Source organism: Geotrypetes seraphini, chromosome 10, assembly GCF_902459505.1.
Source record: "Geotrypetes seraphini chromosome 10, aGeoSer1.1, whole genome shotgun sequence".
Classification (NCBI taxonomy): Eukaryota; Metazoa; Chordata; class Amphibia; order Gymnophiona; family Dermophiidae; genus Geotrypetes; species Geotrypetes seraphini.
This window is the reverse complement of record NC_047093.1, coordinates 49,462,629-49,484,110: the sequence shown is the minus strand read 5'-3', so window position 1 is coordinate 49,484,110 and position 21,482 is coordinate 49,462,629. Positions and strand designations below refer to the sequence as shown.

Sequence of the window (21,482 nt, the reverse complement as noted above, 5' to 3'; positions counted from 1 at the left end):
CAGGGGGCAGGAACAGAGTAGGCTTTAGCTTTCCTTCTGCCCATGTCAGTCCAAAACCAAGAAACCCTATTTCTCTAGCCCAAGATCTGTAGTCTTCTCATTCTCTTGACCTCTTCAAAGGGTCATCCAAGATTGTAAGACATCCACTTTTTTTTTTTTTAAATCACTTAGACATCTTAGCAACCTTTAGGCACGTGCCTACAGGTAGTACTGTAGCAACATAGGGAGGACATTATCAAGTTGCAGCGGACTCTCTACCACCCTGTTTGTCCCCAGCTAATATATGCACTTGGCCCCTTAGCTATATGATGTGATGCAGATGCTTTCCTATAATACAACTTATCTACCGATATGCTATTTGAATGTTCTAGTGTTTGCTTATTAGGTGTTTCATAAGTATTATGCTGACATTGTATTATATCTCTCTTATTTACATTTTCTTTTATTGTATTCACAATCTCTTTTACTGTAAACCGCCTAGAAGTCGCAAGATAGCTGGCGGTATATAAAAATAAAGTTATTATTATTATTATTATTTGAATTTCAGTGCTGTTAATAAGTATATTTTTAAAACTTGTTTCATGGTAGTCCTATTAATAAGTTTCAGTTTGATGATTTTGAGTTTACCTCATTCATTGTATTTGTTTATATTTGGTCTTTTTACTACTGTTATGCTGTTAACAAAATTGTAAGCTTTATAAGTGTTGAATTGTATGGGTTAAACTCTTCATAAAGGTGGTTAATAAATCTCAATAAATAAATAAGGACAAAAACTGGCATTATTTGCCCCTTAAAATGGCTTAAAGTGCACTTTGTGGGTTGTCTTGCCCTAACATAGCATTGTTTAAGTCATCACATGGTATATACTGTAATAATACGATACAAAATATGGAAATGCATGTAAAGCAGTTCATTATTATGTAAATTCTACATCAGCACCACAGCATCATGTCACTCATACTACGAGATTACAGATCCGCCCATCTAATCTGCCTACCTTTTTGGACAGATTACTGATCCCTTATACTCCATCCAGAACTCTGCCCAACTCTCCATCTGTCCTCTGACCAAAACCTTTTTTCAGTACCATCGCTTAAAGTTATTGGCACGAGACGAGCAGAAATATTTTCAATAGCTGCGCCTCAATTATGGAATTCTTTGCCTGGACATATTAGAGGAGAATCCGCTCTAGACAAGTTTAAAAGTTTTTTGAAAACGTTTCTTTTTAAAGATGCTTATGGAAATTAAAATTAGCCAATCAAACTTATTTTTGTAGGTCTTTTTTTTAAAAAACATTTTTGCTTTTGCTTTTAGCCCCTCCACATTGTTTGATTCTTCATTGTTATCTATTTCAAAAATTTTGGAGTTCTACCCCCTCTCCCATTGTTGGCTGTAAGTCTGTCTATTTTTTGTTAACATATGTGTGAAATGTTCTTATTGCCCCTTTTTATAATTGTAATTCGCTTTGAAACTATGTTATAAGCGTTTGCATCAAATTTTAATAAACATGAAACATGCAGGTATCATTTTGGATAATGTCCCTGGAGAGGGCAGAAATTAGAGAATGACACGGTGAAAAAATTGGTCCCCGTCACCGCCCCGTCCCCGTCTCACCATCCCCGTCACCGCCCCGTCCCCGTCTCACCATCCCCGTCACCGCCCCGTCCCCGTCTCACCATCCTCTTCACCGCCCCGTCACCGCCACTGCCACCCCATTCACCGCCCCGTCACCGCCACTGCAATCCCATTCACTTTTCTTTATTTACGTATAAAGGAAACATTCTTTAAAACTTAGTTAAATATTAGTTAATAACTATACAAAAACAAAACACGCAGAGAAAAAATTAATTAATATAAATTCCCTGACTTCCCTGCACTGTCCCCCCTTGAAGGTCTGTCCCCATCCTGAAAGCCTGATGCCCCCCCCCCCGACGTCCGATACATCCCTCCCCCCGAAGGACCGCCGACTCCCCAACAATATCGGGCCAGGAGGGAGCCCAAATCCTCCTGGCCACGGCGACCCCCTAACCCCACCCCGCACTACATTACGGGCAGGAGGGATCCCAGGCCCTCCTGCCCTCGACGCAAACCCCCCTCCCCCCAACGACCGCCCCCCCCCCAGCTTCAAAATGATGCCTGAAGTTACCTTGGGGGTTCTGAGCACTATTAATTTTAATTTATTACAGCACTCCAGAAATATTTTTCTAATTGTTTTAACTTGGAAAAGCGAACCAGGATTGTCTTAATGAAAGGCTTATGTTCTGCACTGCAGCCCTCCTGCCCTCGACGCAAACCCCCCTCCCCCCAACGACCGCCCCCCCCAGCCGACCCGCGACCCCCCTGGCGACCCCCACGACCCCCCCACCCCCCTTCCCCGTACCTTTGGTAGTTGGCCGGACAGACGGGAGCCAAAACCGCCTGTCCGGCAGGCAGCCAACGAAGGAATGAGGCCGGATTGGCCCATCCATCCTAAAGCTCCGCCTACTGGTGGGGCCTAAGGCGCGTGGGCCAATCAGAATAGGCCCTGGAGCCTTAGGTCCCACCTGGGGGCGCGGCCTAAGGCACATGGTCGGGTTGGGCCCATGTGCCTCAGGCCGCGCCCCCAGGTGGGACCTAAGGCTCCAGGGCCTATTCTGATTGGCCCACGCGCCTTAGGCCCCACCAGTAGGCGGAGCTTTAGGATGGATGGGCCAATCCGGCCTCATTCCTTCGTTGGCTGCCTGCCGGACAGGCGGGTTTGGCTCCCGTCTGTCCGGCCAACTACCAAAGGTACGGGGAAGGGGGGTGGGGGGGTCGTGGGGGTCGCCAGGGGGGTCGCGGGTCGGCTGGGGGGGGCGGTCGTTGGGGGGAGGGGGGTTTGCGTCGAGGGCAGGAGGGCCTGGGATCCCTCCTGCCCGTAATGTAGTGCGGGGTGGGGTTAGGGGGTCGCCGTGGCCAGGAGGGTTTGGGCTCCCTTCTGGCCCGATATTGTCGGGAAGTCGGCGGTCCTTCGGGGTGGGGGTGCGAGTGGTCCTGCCGGGGGGGGGGGGGGGTGTATCGGACGTCGGGGAGTCGGCCGGGCAAGAGGGCTTGGGCTCCCTCTTGCTCCGATCGCGGGTGCGGGTGGGAGCGCGTGCGAGCGGTCGTTCGGGGTGGGGGTGCGAGCGGTCCTGCTGGGGGGGTGAATCGGGCGTCGGGCGGTAAATAGCGGTTCCTAGAAGGGGGTACATTGGCCCGCGGGGACAAACCTGTTCACCGTTTCCGCGGTCGGTGAATGGCCTTGTCCCCGTCACCGCAGCGACTGCTAGTTTTCTTCCCCGTTTTCGGCGGTGACCCGCGGCTTAAATGCGGTGGCCGCGGGTAAACCGTCACCGTGTCATTCTCTAGCAGAAATGACTGGGGATTGCTCCTGTCTTGGGATCACTGGACTGTGAAGGACTCCTGCTGGTAGACCAGGAGGAGGTGGGGTTTGGAACATCCTGATTGAGGAGGTTGGGTTGAACAGTGGTGGGGGTGGGAATGGGTATTGGGGGATAAGGATGTTGATTAAGGGAATTTGGGGAGAACATTGGAGGATGGAGATGTTGATTGGGGGGAGGGGTTTGGCCTAGGAGCATTGAGCCATGGCTTATAGGCTGATGTTCCCAGGCTGATGAAATAATGCTGCTTGCAAGCAGCAGCATTCTTTTATCAGGGGAGTCAGCAACCAGTGATACTGCGACAGCAAGATTGGTGACTCCTGTGATAAATCAAACTGCATTAAACCTTTTAACACAGCTTGATAACTTCTCCCCTTAATTTATAAAATACCAGCAGTTGTGATATCATGTTGTCACTCAAGGGATTAGCTTGGCACAAGGCCTCTGCTTTCACTGTGACTTCTTTCATAGATGATTAGAGGTAGGAGAGCAATTGGGCTTTTTTAAAATCTTATTTGTTTAGGGATGCCTATGACCTTTAAAACTCTAATGTATCTACTTTGTTTAAATTAACATTCACAAAGAGTGCCTTGTAATTATTTACCCAACCTTTCGTTTTTCCCTTTTTTCCTATGCCCTTATTGTAACTTTACCCCCTTTTCCTCGCTTTCTTGTTAGTCAATATTGAAAATTGCTGTTTTTAAGTGTATATTAATGTTACTATGTTTTATTATATTATGTACATCGCTTAGAATATTCAAAATAGGCGATATATCAAGAGTTAAATAAACTTGGAACTTGAAACTTTGCTAACATTTATAAGGTTTACCAACTTTTTATGCATGTAAGCCCATGAACAATTTTGTAACAGCTATTTTTTGCATATAAAACATGTTTTATAGATGAAAAATACTCTATAAAATTACCTGCAAAATTAAGAATCTTGCCAAAAATGTTTTGGTGAACACCTGATCACCTTACAGCAGTGGTCTCCAACATGGGGCCCCAGGGCCTCATGCGGCCCCTGCAGCCCATTTTTGTGGCCTTCATATCCACTGGCCATTGCTGCTTTTATAGGTAGAGAAAAGGCCCTGTGAAACTCCACTGGGTCACAAGTGCCTACACACAAATGTTGGCCGACTAGCCTCATCCCGTGCATGCACATGTACATCAGTGTGACCACACAGTAACATACAACCCAGTGGAGCCTCACAGGGCCTTTTCGCTACCCAAAAATGTAAGCAAAGTGGAATTACAGGCTTACTAGTTGCTGGCTTGTACATTATTTATTTATTCGATTTTCTATACCATTCTCCCGGAGGAGCTCAGAACGATTTATATGAATTTATTCAGATACTCCTGCATTTTTCCCTGTCTGTCTCAGTGGGCTTACAATCTGTCTAATGTACCTGGGGCAATGAGGGGATTAAGTGACTTGCCCAGGGTCACAAGGAGCAGTGTGGGTTTGAACCCATCACCTCAGGGTGCTGAGGGCTGTAGCTTTAACCATTGTGCCACACTTTCCCAAGGTGGGCTGATAGGCAGCAATGGAATGTAGTGCCTCTGTTGTGTCTACCCTCATCATTTGCACTTACCTGTATGATGTTGCACTGTTGGATGGTGGTATACTTGTAGAATCAAAAATAGTATTTAAAATTACATTTATAAGCCTAAAACCTTTTGCGTCCACCCTGAGCCTTCTCATGTCCACTTTGTGACCCTTTACACGGAAAAGGATGGACACCACTGTCCTACAGAGATTGTGTGTTATATACACTGATTTTTGCAAGTGTTATCTGCTTGTTCCCTGCCAAATTTGAGATGAGATTATTTTCAAAGCTAGCAAAGACAGGAGTATCAATTGGCCTTTCGCTAAAACCTCTTATTTTTTTTCCTTTCAGGGACTTCTTGCCCCGTGGATCAGGCATTGTCACCAGACGCCCATTGGTCCTGCAGCTGGTAAACTGCCTCACAGGTATATATATTTATTGCGTGTATTTATTTCAGGAGCCTTTTTACTAATCTGTGCTAAAAAGTGACCAGTGCTATCCCCTGTGCATGTCTTTCCCATGCATTGAGACCACTTTTGGCACGGCAATAAAATGTCCCCATTTTTCCTTTATTCCCATTAATGGCCATGCACTAATTTCCCCATTAGTGCGCGAGCACTTACCAACACCTGATTTCTAGGTGGTAAGGGTTAACGCCAACCATGTGCTAATCGGTTAGTGTGTGGCGATGTAGCTGTGCTAGCCAATTAGCACAGAATACACCATACCCAGACACACACCAAGGGCTAAATAAATACATTCTATTTTTTAGCACGTAGGAAGTGGGTGTCGATCTCAAAACTACTGCAGGACGTTTGAGCACACCCTGCAGTAGTGCTTTTTTACCCTGTGTTAGTGCTTATCATAGCTTAGTAAAAAGGCCCCCTTAACTTCTTATATACCTCTAGCAAACCTGAAAACTATTGAAGCAGTGCTCCTTCAGGTACAGGAGGTATTTTTCTATCCCTGGAGGACTCACAATCTGAATTTCTTGCACCTGAGGCAATGTAGTCATTGTCTCCCTTTTATCCATACTCAGCAGAAGTTAATATCAGGGATGTAGCCTCTCAGTCTCCCCTCCCTCCCTCTGCTGCCACCCCTTCCAGTAATACCTTTGCAAATGGGGATGCTCAAGCCCTGCCGGCCGAAGAGTTTCCCTTCCAGAGCCCAGTTTGTGCTACCCAAACAGCAGAAGTCAGTAGGCCACTCCAGCCTCTGACACCCAACACTTCCACGTATGTTCAGTTCATATATGAACTGAGTATGTACAGAAGTGCTACATCGGCCACCTGCTGACTTCCTGCTGCTCAGGTAACATGGGTTGGGCTTCAGTGAGGAAACTCTTTGGCTGGCAGGACTTGACCATTTCTACCAGCCATATACTCAGTGGTTTAGTAGGGGGCAGACCACCCCTGGTGCCAATTTCTTGGAGGCGCTGATGCCTTTCCTCCTCTCCACACCCCCCGCATGCCTCTTGAAATGTTAACTGGCATGAGTGGCATCTTCCACCTACTGTTCGCACCTACCTCAGCTCTCTTCTGATGTCACTTCCTGGTTACGTGAACATTTCAAGAGATAAGCGGGGGGGGGAGGGGGGAAGGCGCCTAGCAGGGAAGAATAGGAGGGAGCACAGTGTGGTGATTCTGGGTGCCACTTCCCCAGGGAGCAACCTCCCTTGCTTACGCTACTGCATGTACTGGCTGTCACAGTATGGGAAGGGGCCTGAGCCCAACAAGGGGGGGGGCTCAGGCCTCCAAGGCCACCCCACTATGGCTACACAGCTGGTTAGTATCTTCTGAATATCAGGTGATAGGAAATGACAACACTTTATATATGGTTGAACTGAATTATTATGATTATTTATTGAAATTTTATATACCACTTACGCCGTAAAAGGATCAAAGTGGTTTACATTGGCTAATAATAGAAAAGAAAAGAACTCCAATAAAAATGACAGGGCAGAAAAGCATTCAGAACCAAGCACACTCAAAGTACTTGTACAATGGTCAATAATATTAATAATTTCCTGTAGTGCCTCTCCGCCATCTTACCCACCAGCGATCCACACTTATGTGTTAAGTCAACCCCCAGAGAAGACAATTTTTAAAAATTGTGTTTTTAGAAGAGTTTTAAAAAGAGGAAAGGATTGCTTAGGAATGAATACCCAGGCAGGGAATTCCAAAGGTAGGGAGCAAAAAAAATCAAAGGCTGTTGCTCTTGGGGATTCTAGATGTGCCTGATGAGGACTTGGGTCCACCATTCTGTTAGAACTATGAGAACATAATAAATGAGAAAGTGTATAAAGAACTGTGGTAGAGGATGGTATAATGGATTGAAAAGTCACTAGTGAAATTCTGAAAAAGGCTTTAAAGTCACTAGTGAAAGGCTTTAAAAGTCACTAATAGAATTCTGAATTTAATTCTATATGAAACTAGCAACCAATGAAAATGATGGAAAAGACGAGTAATATGATCATATTTTATTGCTTTGCAAAGAGAGTGCAGTTATGTAAGGTTTGAAGACGGTTGATGTAAGATGTAGATTGCCATGCGTAGACACATTGCAATAGTCTAATTTAGAAATCAGAAGAGCGCATATTGCTGTATGCAGTGAAGCAAAGTCCAAAAAATTTTGTAATGTATGCAGCTTACATAATTTTGTAAACCCAGATTTAACCACATGAGATATATGATGAGAAATGTAAGCCTGGAGTCTATATATACACCCAAATATCAGAAACTGAGGACTGGAGTGATTTGCACATTAATGTTAATAGATCTGGTGGGGGACATAATGAACCTTAAACCCAGCATGCAGTTGTCTTTTCAGGATTTAACTTTTAAACTATGTGCTGAATTAAAATGGTATTGAAGATTCCTCTGAAAAATGTTAGTAAGGATCTGTGATCTTTTCATTGTTTGATTAGAGTATGCTGAGTTCCTGCACTGTAAAGGGAAGAAATTCGTTGATTTTGATGAAATTCGGCAGGAAATTGAGGCTGAGACGGATCGGATTACTGGTTCCAACAAAGGGATTTCCCCTGTCCCTATTAATTTGCGGGTGTATTCCCCCAACGGTGAGTATAAGGTGGGTTACTGTTACAGTGTGCTGTGCTTGTGTTGGTGATGGTGGTGGTGGGGTGAAGAAAAGTTGCGCACTCATTCTTATTCTATTACTGAATCATTTTTATATCTGGGTATTAAGTATTTGGGTGTTATTCTATAAGGGAGTTTGAACTTTGAGGTAAATTATGTGTCCACTTTTGGGTATTTTAATCATTTACATTTGGATGGGCAACAGATAAATCAAAATATCCAAACTGGATATAATGGAGAAATACTTTAAGGATCTCAAGCGCTCACAGCTAAAAGCCTGATGTATTTTTCAAGCTAATAACCATAGGGTGAGCTATCATCGGTCCTGTAAATTCTCCTATTTTCTCAATTTTTTATCAAAACACTCTTTTTTCATTTTTGTTATTTTAAATATTTTAAATGTGATTTTGCTGCATAAAAATACTTTGCAAATCTTTTTTTGATTCATATACTGGTCCTCATTTAATAAACAGTACTCTCCCGTTCAAAAATATAGATTATGAAGTACTTCATAATACTTTAAATTCTCCTGTAATTATGAAGTACTTCATAATCTATATTTTTGAACGGGAGAGTACTGTTTATTAAATGAGGACCAGTATATGAATCAAAAAAAGATTTGCAAAGTATTTTTGTGAAGCAAAATCACATTTAAAATATTTAAAATAACAAAAATGAAAAAAGAGTGTTTTGATAAAAAATTGAGAAAATAGGAGAATTTACAGGATCGATGATAGCTCACCCTATGGTTATTAGCTTGAAAAATACATCAGGCTTTTAGCTGTGAGCGCTTGAGATCCTTAAAGTATTTCTCCATTATATCCAGTTTGGATATTTTGTCTTGTGTTTTAGCCAATTGTATAAGTATTTAGTGTGTTTCACAAGATTTTTTGAGGATTATTAAGATTTCAACAGATAAATCACCCAGGACAGAATACTGACTAGCTGAAAAGTGAGTGGCATGTCATGATACCACGTATTTTACTGTTGGACATCCACAGGTATGCAGTTTGGGTACAATGTGGTAAACTTTTTTTTTTTTTTAAGTTCAATCATTTTTATTAAAGTTTGTAAATAGTACAAAAACAGAAAACTGACAACAACAAGTTATGTAGTGCAGTAATACAGTCATACAGTCATGAAAGTGCGAAGAGTAGTGAAAAGTAGGCTAAGGTTGAAGAATTATTTAAACTATATCTCGTCAGTACACTTGGCTTTACATACTACATTAACTAATTAACCTGATTTGCAATATTCCAATACAGAAGACCATACTTTGTGATAAGTAGAGCAAGAATTAGTTTTTTCGGCAGCAATTGATTCGTATTTGGAAACCAAGCATACAGTATTCCACCAGGAATTATAATGTATTGATGAAAAATCTTTCCAATGGGATAAAATAGTTTTGAGTGCTATAAGAGTTAGACATTTGAGTAATCGGGCTTCATATTTATCTAATATACATTTCTTCAGGGCGCTCGATCCATATATAACAATGGCAAAAGATAAGTCTTCATTTAAGTGTAATATCTGACTAATGGTATCCCACACTTCAGACCAAAATGGTATCAACTGAGTACAATGATAAATCATATGAGCTAGGGTACCCACATCATTTGCACAAGACCAGCACTTATTTGACAAGGAAGGCCCAACTTTAGACAATTTGAGAGGTGTCCAATATGCTCGGTGATATAGGAAGAGAACAGAATGTAACATGGTAGAAGATTTTAGAGCCTTAAAAGAAGACAGCCAAATCTCTTCCCAATTGAACTCATCTCCCGATACCTGGGCATCCTGGGCCCATATGCCATACAAAGTCAAAGGTGGAGTATATTTCTGTTTGTGCAATATTTTGTACCAAAGGGATGCTTGACCCGATGTTGAGGCAATCAAGGTAGACCATTTAATTACGGAAGGTAATTCAGTTGACAAGTTATTCTTCTTAAAGTGAGCAATCAAGCAATGTTTTAGTTGCAACCATTCATAGTGGTGTGTTAAATCCAAACCATAGGTCATATTAATGGCAGAAAAATCTAAAAATATACCATCAGTACACAGTTGGTTAATAGCCCAAATGCCTTTCTTGCGCCATGACTTCCATTCCATATAGCGTCCCTGAATCAATAAACAAGGATTACGCCACAGGGTTGAATATGTTGTATCATTCCACCGTACTGTAGCAATGTTATCAAATTCTTTAATAGCAGATATCGTGGATGATAAAATAACGTTGCTGCAAAGCTTATCATTCATATGGGCAAATGAGACATATAATATATGTTCTTCAGGTAGCAAAGCTTGTTCCAATCTTAACCATGCTGGCGTTTTAGCTTCATCTGGTGCTATCAACCATTATGATCCCTGTCTGCACAAAAAGGAGAGATGATAGTCATAAAAGCTGGGGAAGTTAACCCCTCCAAATGCCTTGGTACATTTTAATTTCTTCAAAGCAATGCGAGGCATCTTGGAATTCCATAAGTATTTAACGAGAACAGCTTCAATCTTCTTATAAGCAGAAAGTGGAAAAAGGAAGGGAACCAAAGAAAGGATATAAGTAATTTTAGGTGCTAAGACCATTTTGATAGCATCTAAGCGACCCCACCAAGACAGCTTCAATGGTGACCATCTTGAAGTAGTGGAAATGATGATGTCCATGATGTAAGAGATGTTAAACTCTCGAGTTTCTTCAACGGAGGTGCCAAAATAAACACCCAAATACTTCAGCTTATTTGGGGCAAATTTAAGTTGAAGCGCTCGAACCTCTTCGCCACATGGCAGATTTGTCAGTGGCATGACTTCTGATTTAGTTGAATTAAGTTTATATCCCGATACCAGAGAATAATTGTCAATTGTTCGTAAGACAGCAGGCAGCGACTCTAGAAGAGTATAAATTTGGACATCATCTGCATATGCTGACAGCTTGATGTGCAAGTTATCCAATTGAAAGCCACTGATGTTAGTATAAGATCTGATGTCAATCAATAGTGGCTCTAGAGCTAGATTAAACAATAGAGGAGACAATGGGCAGCCTTGCCTGGTTCCTCGAGATGGTTGAAATAGTTCAGACATTACACCATTGATGCGTAATCTAATGGTAGGGTGAGAGTATAATACCTGCACCATCCGGATGAAGACGCTGCTGAAGCCAAACCAGGAAAGTGCTTTAAACAGGAAGGGCCATTCAACACGGTCGAACGCTTTCTCTGCATCAAGAGCCACAGTAACATATGAAGAGGTTGATTCAGAGGCTTGCATTATGATGTGAGTGAAAAGACGGGAGTTATCACTGGCTAGTCGGCCTCTCATGAAACCATTTTGATCTGTGTGTATTAGTTTTGGCATAACAAGTTGCAGTCTATTAGCCAACAGCTTCGCATAAATCTTGGCGTCAACGTTTATCAGTGACAGAGGTCTATAATGTTGAACGTACAGTGGGTCTTTGTCTGGTTTTGGTAAAACAATAATTGTTGCTTCTGTAAAGGAACCCAATGCCGCGCCCTGATCAATAAGGTAATTGAGATATAACATCAAAACCGGTAGTAAGGCTTCCTGAAAAGCGACATAGAATTCAACTGATAAGCCGTCAGGTCCTGTAGTTTTACGCTTAGCCATCGAGTGTAAGGCTTCTTCTAGATGTTCCAGTTTCAGTGGTGCAGATAGTAGATCGTCATCCTTCTCATTCAATTTGGGACCTTCAAGATTGGCAAGGTATGCATCAATTTGAGATAACATAGGCCGTTCCGTTTGGTAGAGGTCACGATAGAAATTGTGAAATTGAGCACAAATCTCAGTAATTGTCGTTAGTATCTTCCCTTGGTCCATTTTAAGAGCCGGAATAGTAGTCCTTTCCATCTTCGCTTTCAAGTATTGTGCCAGCTGGTGACCGGCTTTGTTAGAGGTGGCATAGTAGTGAGAAGACTGAAGGAGAACCTCAGAGGCAGCTGTTTTACTAAGGTTCAGATTATATTCGTACCGTAGTTTGTTCAATTCAGAAAGAAGAACAATATTATTTGGATCTTTAATATGAGAGGATTCTAAAGTCAAAATCTGTAATTCCATTACTTGTAGACTTCGTCTCGTTTCAGCTCTTTTCCTGGCAGCATAGGATATGATTATTCCTCTAATATATGATTTAAATGCATCCCATGTGATTTGCCAGGACGTATCCTCCACTTTATTGGTGGTGAAGTAGCTATCAATGTGTCCTTTGATACAATCTTTAAACAGAGGATCTTCCAATAAGGAGGAGTTAAATCTCCATGCACCAGAAACCTTCGAATGCGCTATATCCCGGAGTGTGATCGTAATTGAGGAATGATCAGATACAGTAATGGCCTGTATCTCCGAGGAGTCCACTTTGCGTACCAATGAATAGCTGATTAAGAAGAAATCTATTCTTGAATAAGAAGAGTGTGGAGGAGAGAAGAAAGTGAACTGCTCATCCTTTTGGTGTAATAGTCTCCACGGATCCACTAATTTCAGTTGACATAACAAATCTTGCAGACAGTACCAAGTCTTGGTTTTCTTGTAAGGAGCTTTAGATTTCCTATCAATATCTGGGTTCAGGACAAGGTTGAAGTTTCCCCCCTAATATCAAGGGATGGGAATCCACTGTATTAATGTCATCTGCCAAAGCTTCAAAAAAGGGTGGGCAATCTTGATTAGGCGCATAGATGTTGTAGAGATGCAAGAGTGAATCCGCAACCTGTAAAGTGACTCGTACCATCGCCCCTCAGAATCATGTGATGAATTAACAATGGTAATTTCTGGGTTTTTTCTAATCAGAGTGATAACTCCATTTTTCTTCCCAGCTGAAGGAGAAAACAGTGGCTTGTAAGCCCAGGTAGGTGAAACCTTGAGAGCCTCAATGGCGCACAGGTGTGTTTCTTGATAGAATATGATATCGGGATTGTGACGCTCCGTGTAGCGCAGTATTTTAAGTCTTTTCACAGGATTATGAAACCCTTTTACATTAAGTGAAAAACATGAAAAACATTCAATTAAACATGATGGAAAATGCTTGAATCAATATATTGCATATTATATATGGTGATATTGGGACAAACAACCCAGTTGAGATGCATAGCCTATCATAGGAAGGAAAATTGGTTAATGCACAGGTATATGTCAGAAAAAACTGCAATTGCATATAAAACTGTGGTAAAACAGATAAAGACACCGTGGGTTAGAAAGCTGACAAGGAAGAGAAGCCCAATCAGCAGAGCCCCATCAATGTAATAACACGAGATTATAAGGCATCTGAACATAACAAACAAACCGGGAACTGAATAGTCATGAATGTTCAATAATAAAGTACAGCTGCATGTAAAATACAACAGTGCAGGAAACAGGCTGAGACCAAGCTGATGTAATGAGACACTTCAAGTCTTATCAATGGCTGTAGGTTTCACACTTTCTATGAAGTCTGCTAAGTCAGAGGGATTTGTATAGTCTTTAGTCGAATTATTGAAGGTAACTCTGAGCCGTGCAGGGTATAACATACCAAACTTTGCACCCATATTCTTAAGTTGGGGTCTGTACGACAGGAGAAGTTTCCTTTTCTTCGCCGTTTCCTTAGCCAGGTCTGGAACAAATAATATCTTGTTACCCTCAAATATTATAGGAGAATGTAGCTTGGCCTGTTGCATGATTTTGATAACCTGTTGATGACGAAGGAGTGTGACAAGCACAGGCCTGGGGTATTTTTTATGGAAAACATTAGCTTGAGGCAAACGAAAGGCACAGTCAAAATCCAATTTAACATCGTCGTGCATTTTAAGAATCTGGGGCAGGAGAGCCGCCAAAAAATCCACTAGGTCGCAAGCTTCCCTACCCTCCGGGAGACCAAGGAGACGGAAGCTGGTCCGTCGTGCGCGGTTGTCCGCGTCTTCGAGGGCACGTTCCAGCGCAGTCACGCGGCTTGTCTGCTTAAGCAGAGATTTAATGGAAGTTTCAGCTGCCGCAGTTCGATTTTCCAACTGAGAAGTTTTTACCTGCGCCGCCGCAACCTCTTCTTTTAACGAGGCAAATTCAGCCTTCAGCTCGCTGGTATCTTGTTTCGTTTCCAGGAGCAATTCTTTAATCGTGTGCAGCTCATTCAAGATGGCCACCGAAGCTGCGTCCTCAGCTTTAGTCGGCTCCGGCTTCGTCGGTGACGGAGGTTCAGCGCTTTTGCGCTTATTAGGTTTCCCCGAAGCCATTAGTCCCGGTAATCAAGGCTCGCGCGTTTCAATTAGGAAACTATAAAGATGCCTTTTGAGTGGTGTTTGGGACGTAATCAACGGAGCTCGTGCCGCTAGCCGCCTATCTCATCGGGCTCACCAGCGCCCCCCCATCGGGCTCACCAGCGCCCCCCTGGTAAACTTATTTTATTTATTTAATTCATTTTCTATCCTGTCCTCCCCAAGGAGCTCAGAATGGGTTACAGCAGGGGTGTCCAACCTACGGCCCAAGGGCCGCCTGCGACCCCGTGAAGTATTTTGTGCGGCCCCAGTCGAGGGCGATGCAGTGTTTTCTTCTGCTGCTCCTGGATGTTTACTGTCTTGCTGGCTCCCTCCTCTGTCTTGCTGTGGTGTTTGCGCATTTGTGCAGCCCCAGAAACATTTTTTTTGGCCAATGTGGCCCAGGGAAGCCAAAAGGTTAGACACCCCTGTGTTACAGCTTAAGATACATAATATATAATTAGCAGGTTACAATTTGTCATAGTTACATTACAAGTTGGTACAAGTTTTTTTTATCCTAACTTGACACATACTAAGGATCTAATACCTATATACATAATACAGTAGAATCTCAGCTATCCAGCACCCAAGGGGATTAGTGTATACTGGATAACTGTTTTTCTGGTTATTTATTTATTTAAAAATGTATACCCTGCTTAAACCTAAGAAGTTCGCAAGGTACATATACAATCATAAATAACAATACACACAGAATATTTTACTTGTATCAAAGGTTCTCCAGGATTACTATCATTAGATAAAATTCAGGAAAAAGCCTCCATATATAAAGTTGTTTTAAATACCTTTTTACATTTCTGAATGTCTGATGGCAGCCTAAGTGGTCCAGTCAAATTATTCTATAAAAACACCCTGCTACTGAGATTATTGAAGCTCTCATTTTCTCATAATGTACACTTATAACCCTTCTCTAGCCAACTTTAACATCCCCTCTGACCTCAAGGGTCTACATGGTTGGTACACTTTCAATACCTGAGGAATCCCATTGTGTGTTACTTTGAAAATCAACATAAGGACTTTGTAAACAATCCGATATTTTACTGGTAGCCAATGGAGCTTTTAAATAGAAATGTAATTTGACAATTGTGTTAGATACAAGTTTACAAGTTTAATTAAAATTTTCTTCCACTAACCACACCTACTGTTCAAGTAAGCGTGGTTAGGCATCACAATATTCCATGCAAAACTTAAATGAATTGATTTTTAATTGGTTTTTAATGGAGTGGTCAATTACTACACCAATTAAACCAATTGAAAACAAGTTTTGCTCAGAATTCACTTTGGCATCACTAGGCGTCTTCGATTAGGATCCTGTTTATAGAATTTCCCCAGGTATCTTTCATATGGTATGCTGTGTTCTTTAGTAACATAATATATTAGATTTAAGCACAAAATTCAGGAATTTTGCAGTTACTACATGTGGCCAGTTTACATCATTTTACTTTTAGCCTATGCGGTGTGCATGCCATAGCCAGATAAGTCAGTGTACACTGGCTCTTCATACCCGGAGATTCAGTGCTGAAGCCTGAATATGGCCCAGCATTGAATTTCTGGAGATAACACCGGTGGCAGTCAGCAAAGCACTGATCACCACTGGCAGAATATGTTATGTTATGTTCGGACTTATATCCCAGGATAAATACAGGAGAACCAAATCCACAAAACTCAAAGACGAAATACAAGAAGTGGAAATGTCCAATAAAGACTGGTGAATTCAATCTATTTCTTAAGTCCTTTTATTAATCCATTAAAAACTCAAAGACTGGACATGTACATGTTTTGGCCAAGCTGGCCTGCTTCAGGAGTCTCCAGGACCTTGAAAATGAATTAGTATGCATCCAATGCAAGGACTTCCTAAGCGATGGTCTAGTATTGGACTTTCATGGTAAAATCATATACGAGGTAAAATTGTGTGTGAGGTCCTGGAGACTCATGAAGCAGGCCGTCTTGGCCAAAACATGTACATGTCGAGTCTCTGAGTTTTTTTTATGGATGAATAAAAGGACTTTTAAGAAATAGATTGAATTCACCAGTCTTTATTGGACATTTCCACTTCTTGTATTTCATCTTCGGACTTATATCCCACCAAATCCTCACTGTAGTATAGTTCTAGATGGGTTACAAATGTTGTACTAGAAACATCCTTAATACATATAGACTTAATACATTGTTAATAAGCTTAAATATATATATGATACAGGTGAAATTCTCACTAATATTTTTAAGAATAGTTGTCTTACATGTTAAGTTCCTTTGGTATTTTGTTACAAATGTTGTTCTAGAAGCATGTCCTTAATACTGTACATATAAACTTAATTTATAGCTGATATGCATTTACATTTCATGTATAGTAATAAGCCTATCTGACCAAAATGAAGTTTAGTTACAATCTCTCTAATGTTTTGTTAAGGTTTCTGTGGTATTTTGTTGCAGTTTATGGTGCCCTTGCCCAGAATGGGCTCTGGTCCGTTTTCAAGTAGACTTAACTGTTGTTGCATTGGTTTTTCTATGGATTTTTGGAACATCCACGATTTTAGATATTTGCAGAATATGTCCTATTTGGTCGTGGTTCTGATCTCTGTGGGGAGTGAGTGAGTTCCAGTTCTTTTCTATCTGATAGGTCAGGGATTTACAGTGAAATCTTTTGTAGTTGGGAAAGACAGAGTCAGTCGGTTTGAGTTCAGGTTCAGGTTTGCCTAGCATTACCGTGAATCTTGGGACGCTGTCTGAAGTATAAACAGTGGTGTAGTGAGGGTGAGTGGTGCCCGGGCTGGTGGCACCCCTCCCCCGCCCTCTTCTCTGTTACCCTTCTCCTTCCCGACCCCTCCTCTGACATTCACATGCCCCCTTCCCTTCCCCCGTACCTCTTTAATTTTCCCGGATTGAGCAGCATCATGAATTTGCTGCCCACATCGTGTCAGCTCTCCCTCTGATGTCACTTCTTAGGAGCAGGACCAGGAAGTGACATCGGAGTGAGCCGACACCAACGCGGGCAGCAACTTGTGATGCAGCTCGCGGCGGGAAAGTTAAAGAGGTATGAGGGAAGGGGTGCACACGTGCAGCAGAGGAGGTCAGGAAAGGGGGGCAGAGAGGAGGACGGGTGCTGGCACCCCCACTAAGATGGTGCCCAAGTGGACCACCCCCCGCCTCCCTTTACTACGCCACTGCATATAAAGATTTATATGCTGTACATCATAGTTTGAACTCAATCCGGGAGCCAGTGTAATTCAATAAGAAGTGGTGTGATGTTGTCGAATTTTGTTTTGTAGAATGTAAACCCAAAGTCTTTAGGGAGTGTGTGGCACAGTGGTTAAAGCTACAGCCTCAGCACCCTGGGGTTGTGGGTTCAAACCCACACTGCTCCTTGTGACCCTGGGCAAGTCACTTAATCTCCCCATTGCCCCAGGTACATTAGGTAGATTGTGAGCCCGCTGGGACAGACAGGGAAAAATGCTTGAGTACCTGAATAAATTAATGTAAACCGTTCTGAGCTCCCCTGGGAGAAACGGTATAGAACATTAAATAAATAAATAAATGTAGCTGAAAATAAGATGAAGGCATGTTGTTAATCTGTCTCATCTGAGTCTTGTTCCAGAGAGCTCCTTCACTTTTTTTTTTTTTTTACATCTCTGTTCATGCAGTGCTGAGTCTAACCCTAGTGGACCTGCCTGGTATGACAAAGGTACCTGTAGGTGACCAGCCGGCAGACATTGAATTTCAGATTCGGGATATGCTCATGCAGTTTGTTACCAAAGAGAATGCTCTTATCCTGGCTGTATCCCCAGCTAACTCTGATTTGGCCAATTCTGATGCCCTCAAGATTTCCAAAGAAGTTGATCCACAGGGTAAGTTATATGTAACTTAAGCAGCTACTTGGAATGCACTGGGATGATGGGTACAGAGGAAGAGGAGCAGAACTGCAGTCATTCCGAAATGAAGGCGAGAAGCTATACATTTTGCCTGTATTATATACCAGTATTCCTGAGCCTGATTTTATGGTCGGTGCTAAAGGGGCTCAAATAGGATGTGAAGTATTTTGGTTTAAGCTGAAGTAAAGAGCCCAGGACTTTGGGTATCTTGGGGCTGAGCTGTACTTTCTGGACAGGGCCTGACCCATAATCCCAATAGCACACTTGCTGTGGCCGGCAGGGATCCCTAAACCCCACCAGCTGAAGATTTATTTTTCTTCCTTGCCAGCCAGCGCTCTTCCAAATAGCAGCCGGTAGCACTTGCCTCGAGCTGATGCCCATACTGGCCCCTCTGCACGTGCTCAGTTTTCATACAAGCAGTGAGCAAGCACAGCCTGCCGGTGGCAGCATCAGCTCAAGGTAAGTGCTGCTGGTTGCTGGTTGGAAGAACACTGGCTGCCCAAGAAAGATGAAAACTTCAGCTGGCCAGGTTTGGGAATCCCTGACAGCTCAGGTATTTAACATTTTGAGTTTGCAGGTGGGGAGAAGAGCAAAGAGCAGAGAGTAGAGCGGAGGGGGCCAGTGAAGATGAATTCCATGCCCACCCACCTGGGGTTCAGGCTCACCCAAAATTGGCCATCTGGCATGACCCTGAATAATACTCTTTCTGGATTAAAAATGATTCTCTTTCTTGACCATGTTAAATGCAGGAAAGCTCCTGTACACACTGCTCCTCCTGGTGCTTATCTGGGCATTCTATATATGGCTTTCAAAGTTGCGTGCCCATTAGTGCCAATACTTGGGTGCCAACAATTAATTATTGGTGCTAATTGTCATGCATTTAGATTTACCCATGCATCTTGATACTTACTATTCTATAAAGATGCATGTGTAAATATTTCCGCATGGAACTGAAAAGGGCTTGGCTATGGAAGGGGCCCGGGTGGGTCCAGGAGCGTTCACTAAAGATACGCTCACTATTGTAGAATTCAGGGAATCCATTCATAATTTAGACGCAGAGATTCATATCCAGATTTTAGTTGGTATAAATCTAGGGTTTCCAACTAGCAGAGAATAAGCTACTACAGAGTCAAACTGGAGGAGTTGCCGGACAGCAAAAGATTAGAGAAACTGGGCCTCTTCTCCCTTGAACAGAGGAGATTGAGAGGGGACATGATTGAAACATTCAAGGTACTGAAGGGAATAGACTTGGTAGATAAGGGCAGGTTGTTCACCCTCTCCAAGGTAGGGAGAATGAGAGGGCACTCTCTAAAATTGAAAGGGGATAGATTCCGTATAAACATAAGGAAGTTCTTCTTCACCCAGAGAGTGGTAGAAAACTGGAACGCTCTTCCAGAAACTGTCATGGGGGAAAACACCCTCCAGGGATTCAAGACAAAGTTAGACAAGTTCCTGCTGAACAAGAACGTGCGCTGGTAGGGCTAGTCTCAGTTAGGGCACTGATCTTTGATCAGAGGGCCGCCATGTGAGCGGACTGCTGGGCACGAAGGACCACTGGTCTGATCCAGCAGTGGCGATTCTTATGTTCTTATGATTTCAACACAAGACCACAAACACCCGAGGCACTACTTAAACTTTTTTCGTGCCCTTGCGGGGGTGGTGTGTTTATCATAGGTCTTGTTAGGCAATGTCCAATTTGGTATTAATTCTTACAGACAGGCTTAAAGTTCAACCAATCGTGTGTTTATCAATTTTACAAAGAGCACAGGATTGGTTGAACTTTAAGCCTGTCTGTAAGAATTAATACCAAATTGGACGTTGCCTAACAAGACATATGATGAACACACCACCCCTGTAATGGCACAAAAAAGTTTAAGTAGTGCCTCGGGTGTTTGTGGTCTTGTGTTGAAATCAGTTTGACTCTGTAGTAGTTTGTTCTCTGCTAGTTTTTTTTTAATGAACAGTTTTTCCTTATCTGGATTGGATAAATCTAGGGTTACCAGATTGGAAAAAAAAAGAGGGCACGTGGCTCAGCCCTAATCCGCCCCCGGCCTGGTCTCATTCCACCCACAACCTCACCCCATTCTGTCCACAGCCCTGCCCTGTTCCACCCCCCAACCCCAGCCCCACACAAACTTTGTCTTTTCGGGACGTCTGCGCATGCGTGGATGCGATGCAGTGATGTCACATGCATGTGTGAATGCATATGATGTCGTGCGCAGATGCCCTCCAGATGCAGCCCCGAGCGCAACGTTTTTTCAAAACCTGGATAAACTGCCAGGTTTTGAAAACCCAGCCGGACGTCTGGACAGTCCTCTAAAAAGAGGACACTTCTGTGTAAATCCGGACATCTGTTAACCCTATGTAAATCCTTGTGCCCAAAGTTGGGTGTAGATCCTGGCTTTATGCGCTATTCTATAAACAGTGCCCAATTCAGAGCACCGTTTATAGAATAACGCTCAGTTCACCTTTTTTTTTTTTAAATTGCTGCCCGAATTTGGGCGCTCTTTACTGAATCTAATCCTAAGTTCTTCAGGCTTCCTTGGAACAGTTGTTTTTGATGTTTTTTTCTGAGTGAATGTTTTTTCCATTCCTTGCTCACAGGCCAGCGCACTATTGGAGTTATCACAAAACTAGACCTGATGGATGAGGGAACTGATGCAAGGGATGTTCTGGAAAACAAGTTGCTTCCACTTCGAAGAGGTAAAGTCACCTTCCTGCAACCTACCATAGGGGCCCTTTATTTGAACTTCACACCATTGACAGGAACCCTATGTTATCCCAGTGTGTGTTGTATTTTCACTGTCTTTTGAAGAGTTGGGGGATGGCCATGGGTCTGTCTGTAGAGGAGGGAATCCAAAGCTTAATGTGGCAGTTTGATTTTAAAGGAAAGTTAAACGCAGGGGTAATGTAATATGATAGGTAAGTATTTTGGTTTGACGACTTTATTTTAATGATGTTCCGAAATAATCTTTGGATAGTTAAACTTAAATTCCATAGCATCCTTTCCGCTATTCCAGACCAGTGGGATAGCCTTGCCAATTATGAGCTAGAACTCATAAAGAAGAGCTGCCTTAAATGAGTCCTACCGACCACATCCCTTCAGTATTTTCTATTTCCAAGAAGGTGGATGGTTGTGACTATCAGCTCTGGATAGGCCATTCCTAGTCCAGTTGGTCAACTGGCTCCCAGTTGAGCTCTCCTGAGACAAGCCTTCATGTTGCATGCGTGGTGGTGCCAGTATCTGCCTCCTAGCTGTCCTCCTCTTCCCCAATTTTACCTCTCCCTCTGGGTGCCATCAGTCCTATGCAGCCTCTTGTATTACTTG

General features: G+C 42.7%; 1 protein-coding gene across 5 annotated transcripts in view; it reads left to right on the top strand.

Moving 5' to 3' along the window:
• DNM1 (dynamin 1) overlaps positions 1-21,482 on the top strand; it is a 174,137-nt gene that overhangs the window by 39,715 nt on the left and 112,940 nt on the right. For all 5 annotated transcript variants that reach the window (XR_004540865.1, XM_033960897.1, XM_033960895.1 and 2 more), the window contains exons 2-5: positions 5,300-5,373; positions 7,875-8,024; positions 17,927-18,130; positions 20,759-20,857. Coding sequence is in view for 4 of the 5 variants with exons in the window: in XM_033960897.1 (XP_033816788.1) it covers positions 5,300-5,373; positions 7,875-8,024; positions 17,927-18,130; positions 20,759-20,857 (527 nt within the window). In the remaining variant the exon portion in view is untranslated. The remainder of the gene's footprint in view (positions 1-5,299; positions 5,374-7,874; positions 8,025-17,926; positions 18,131-20,758; positions 20,858-21,482) is intronic.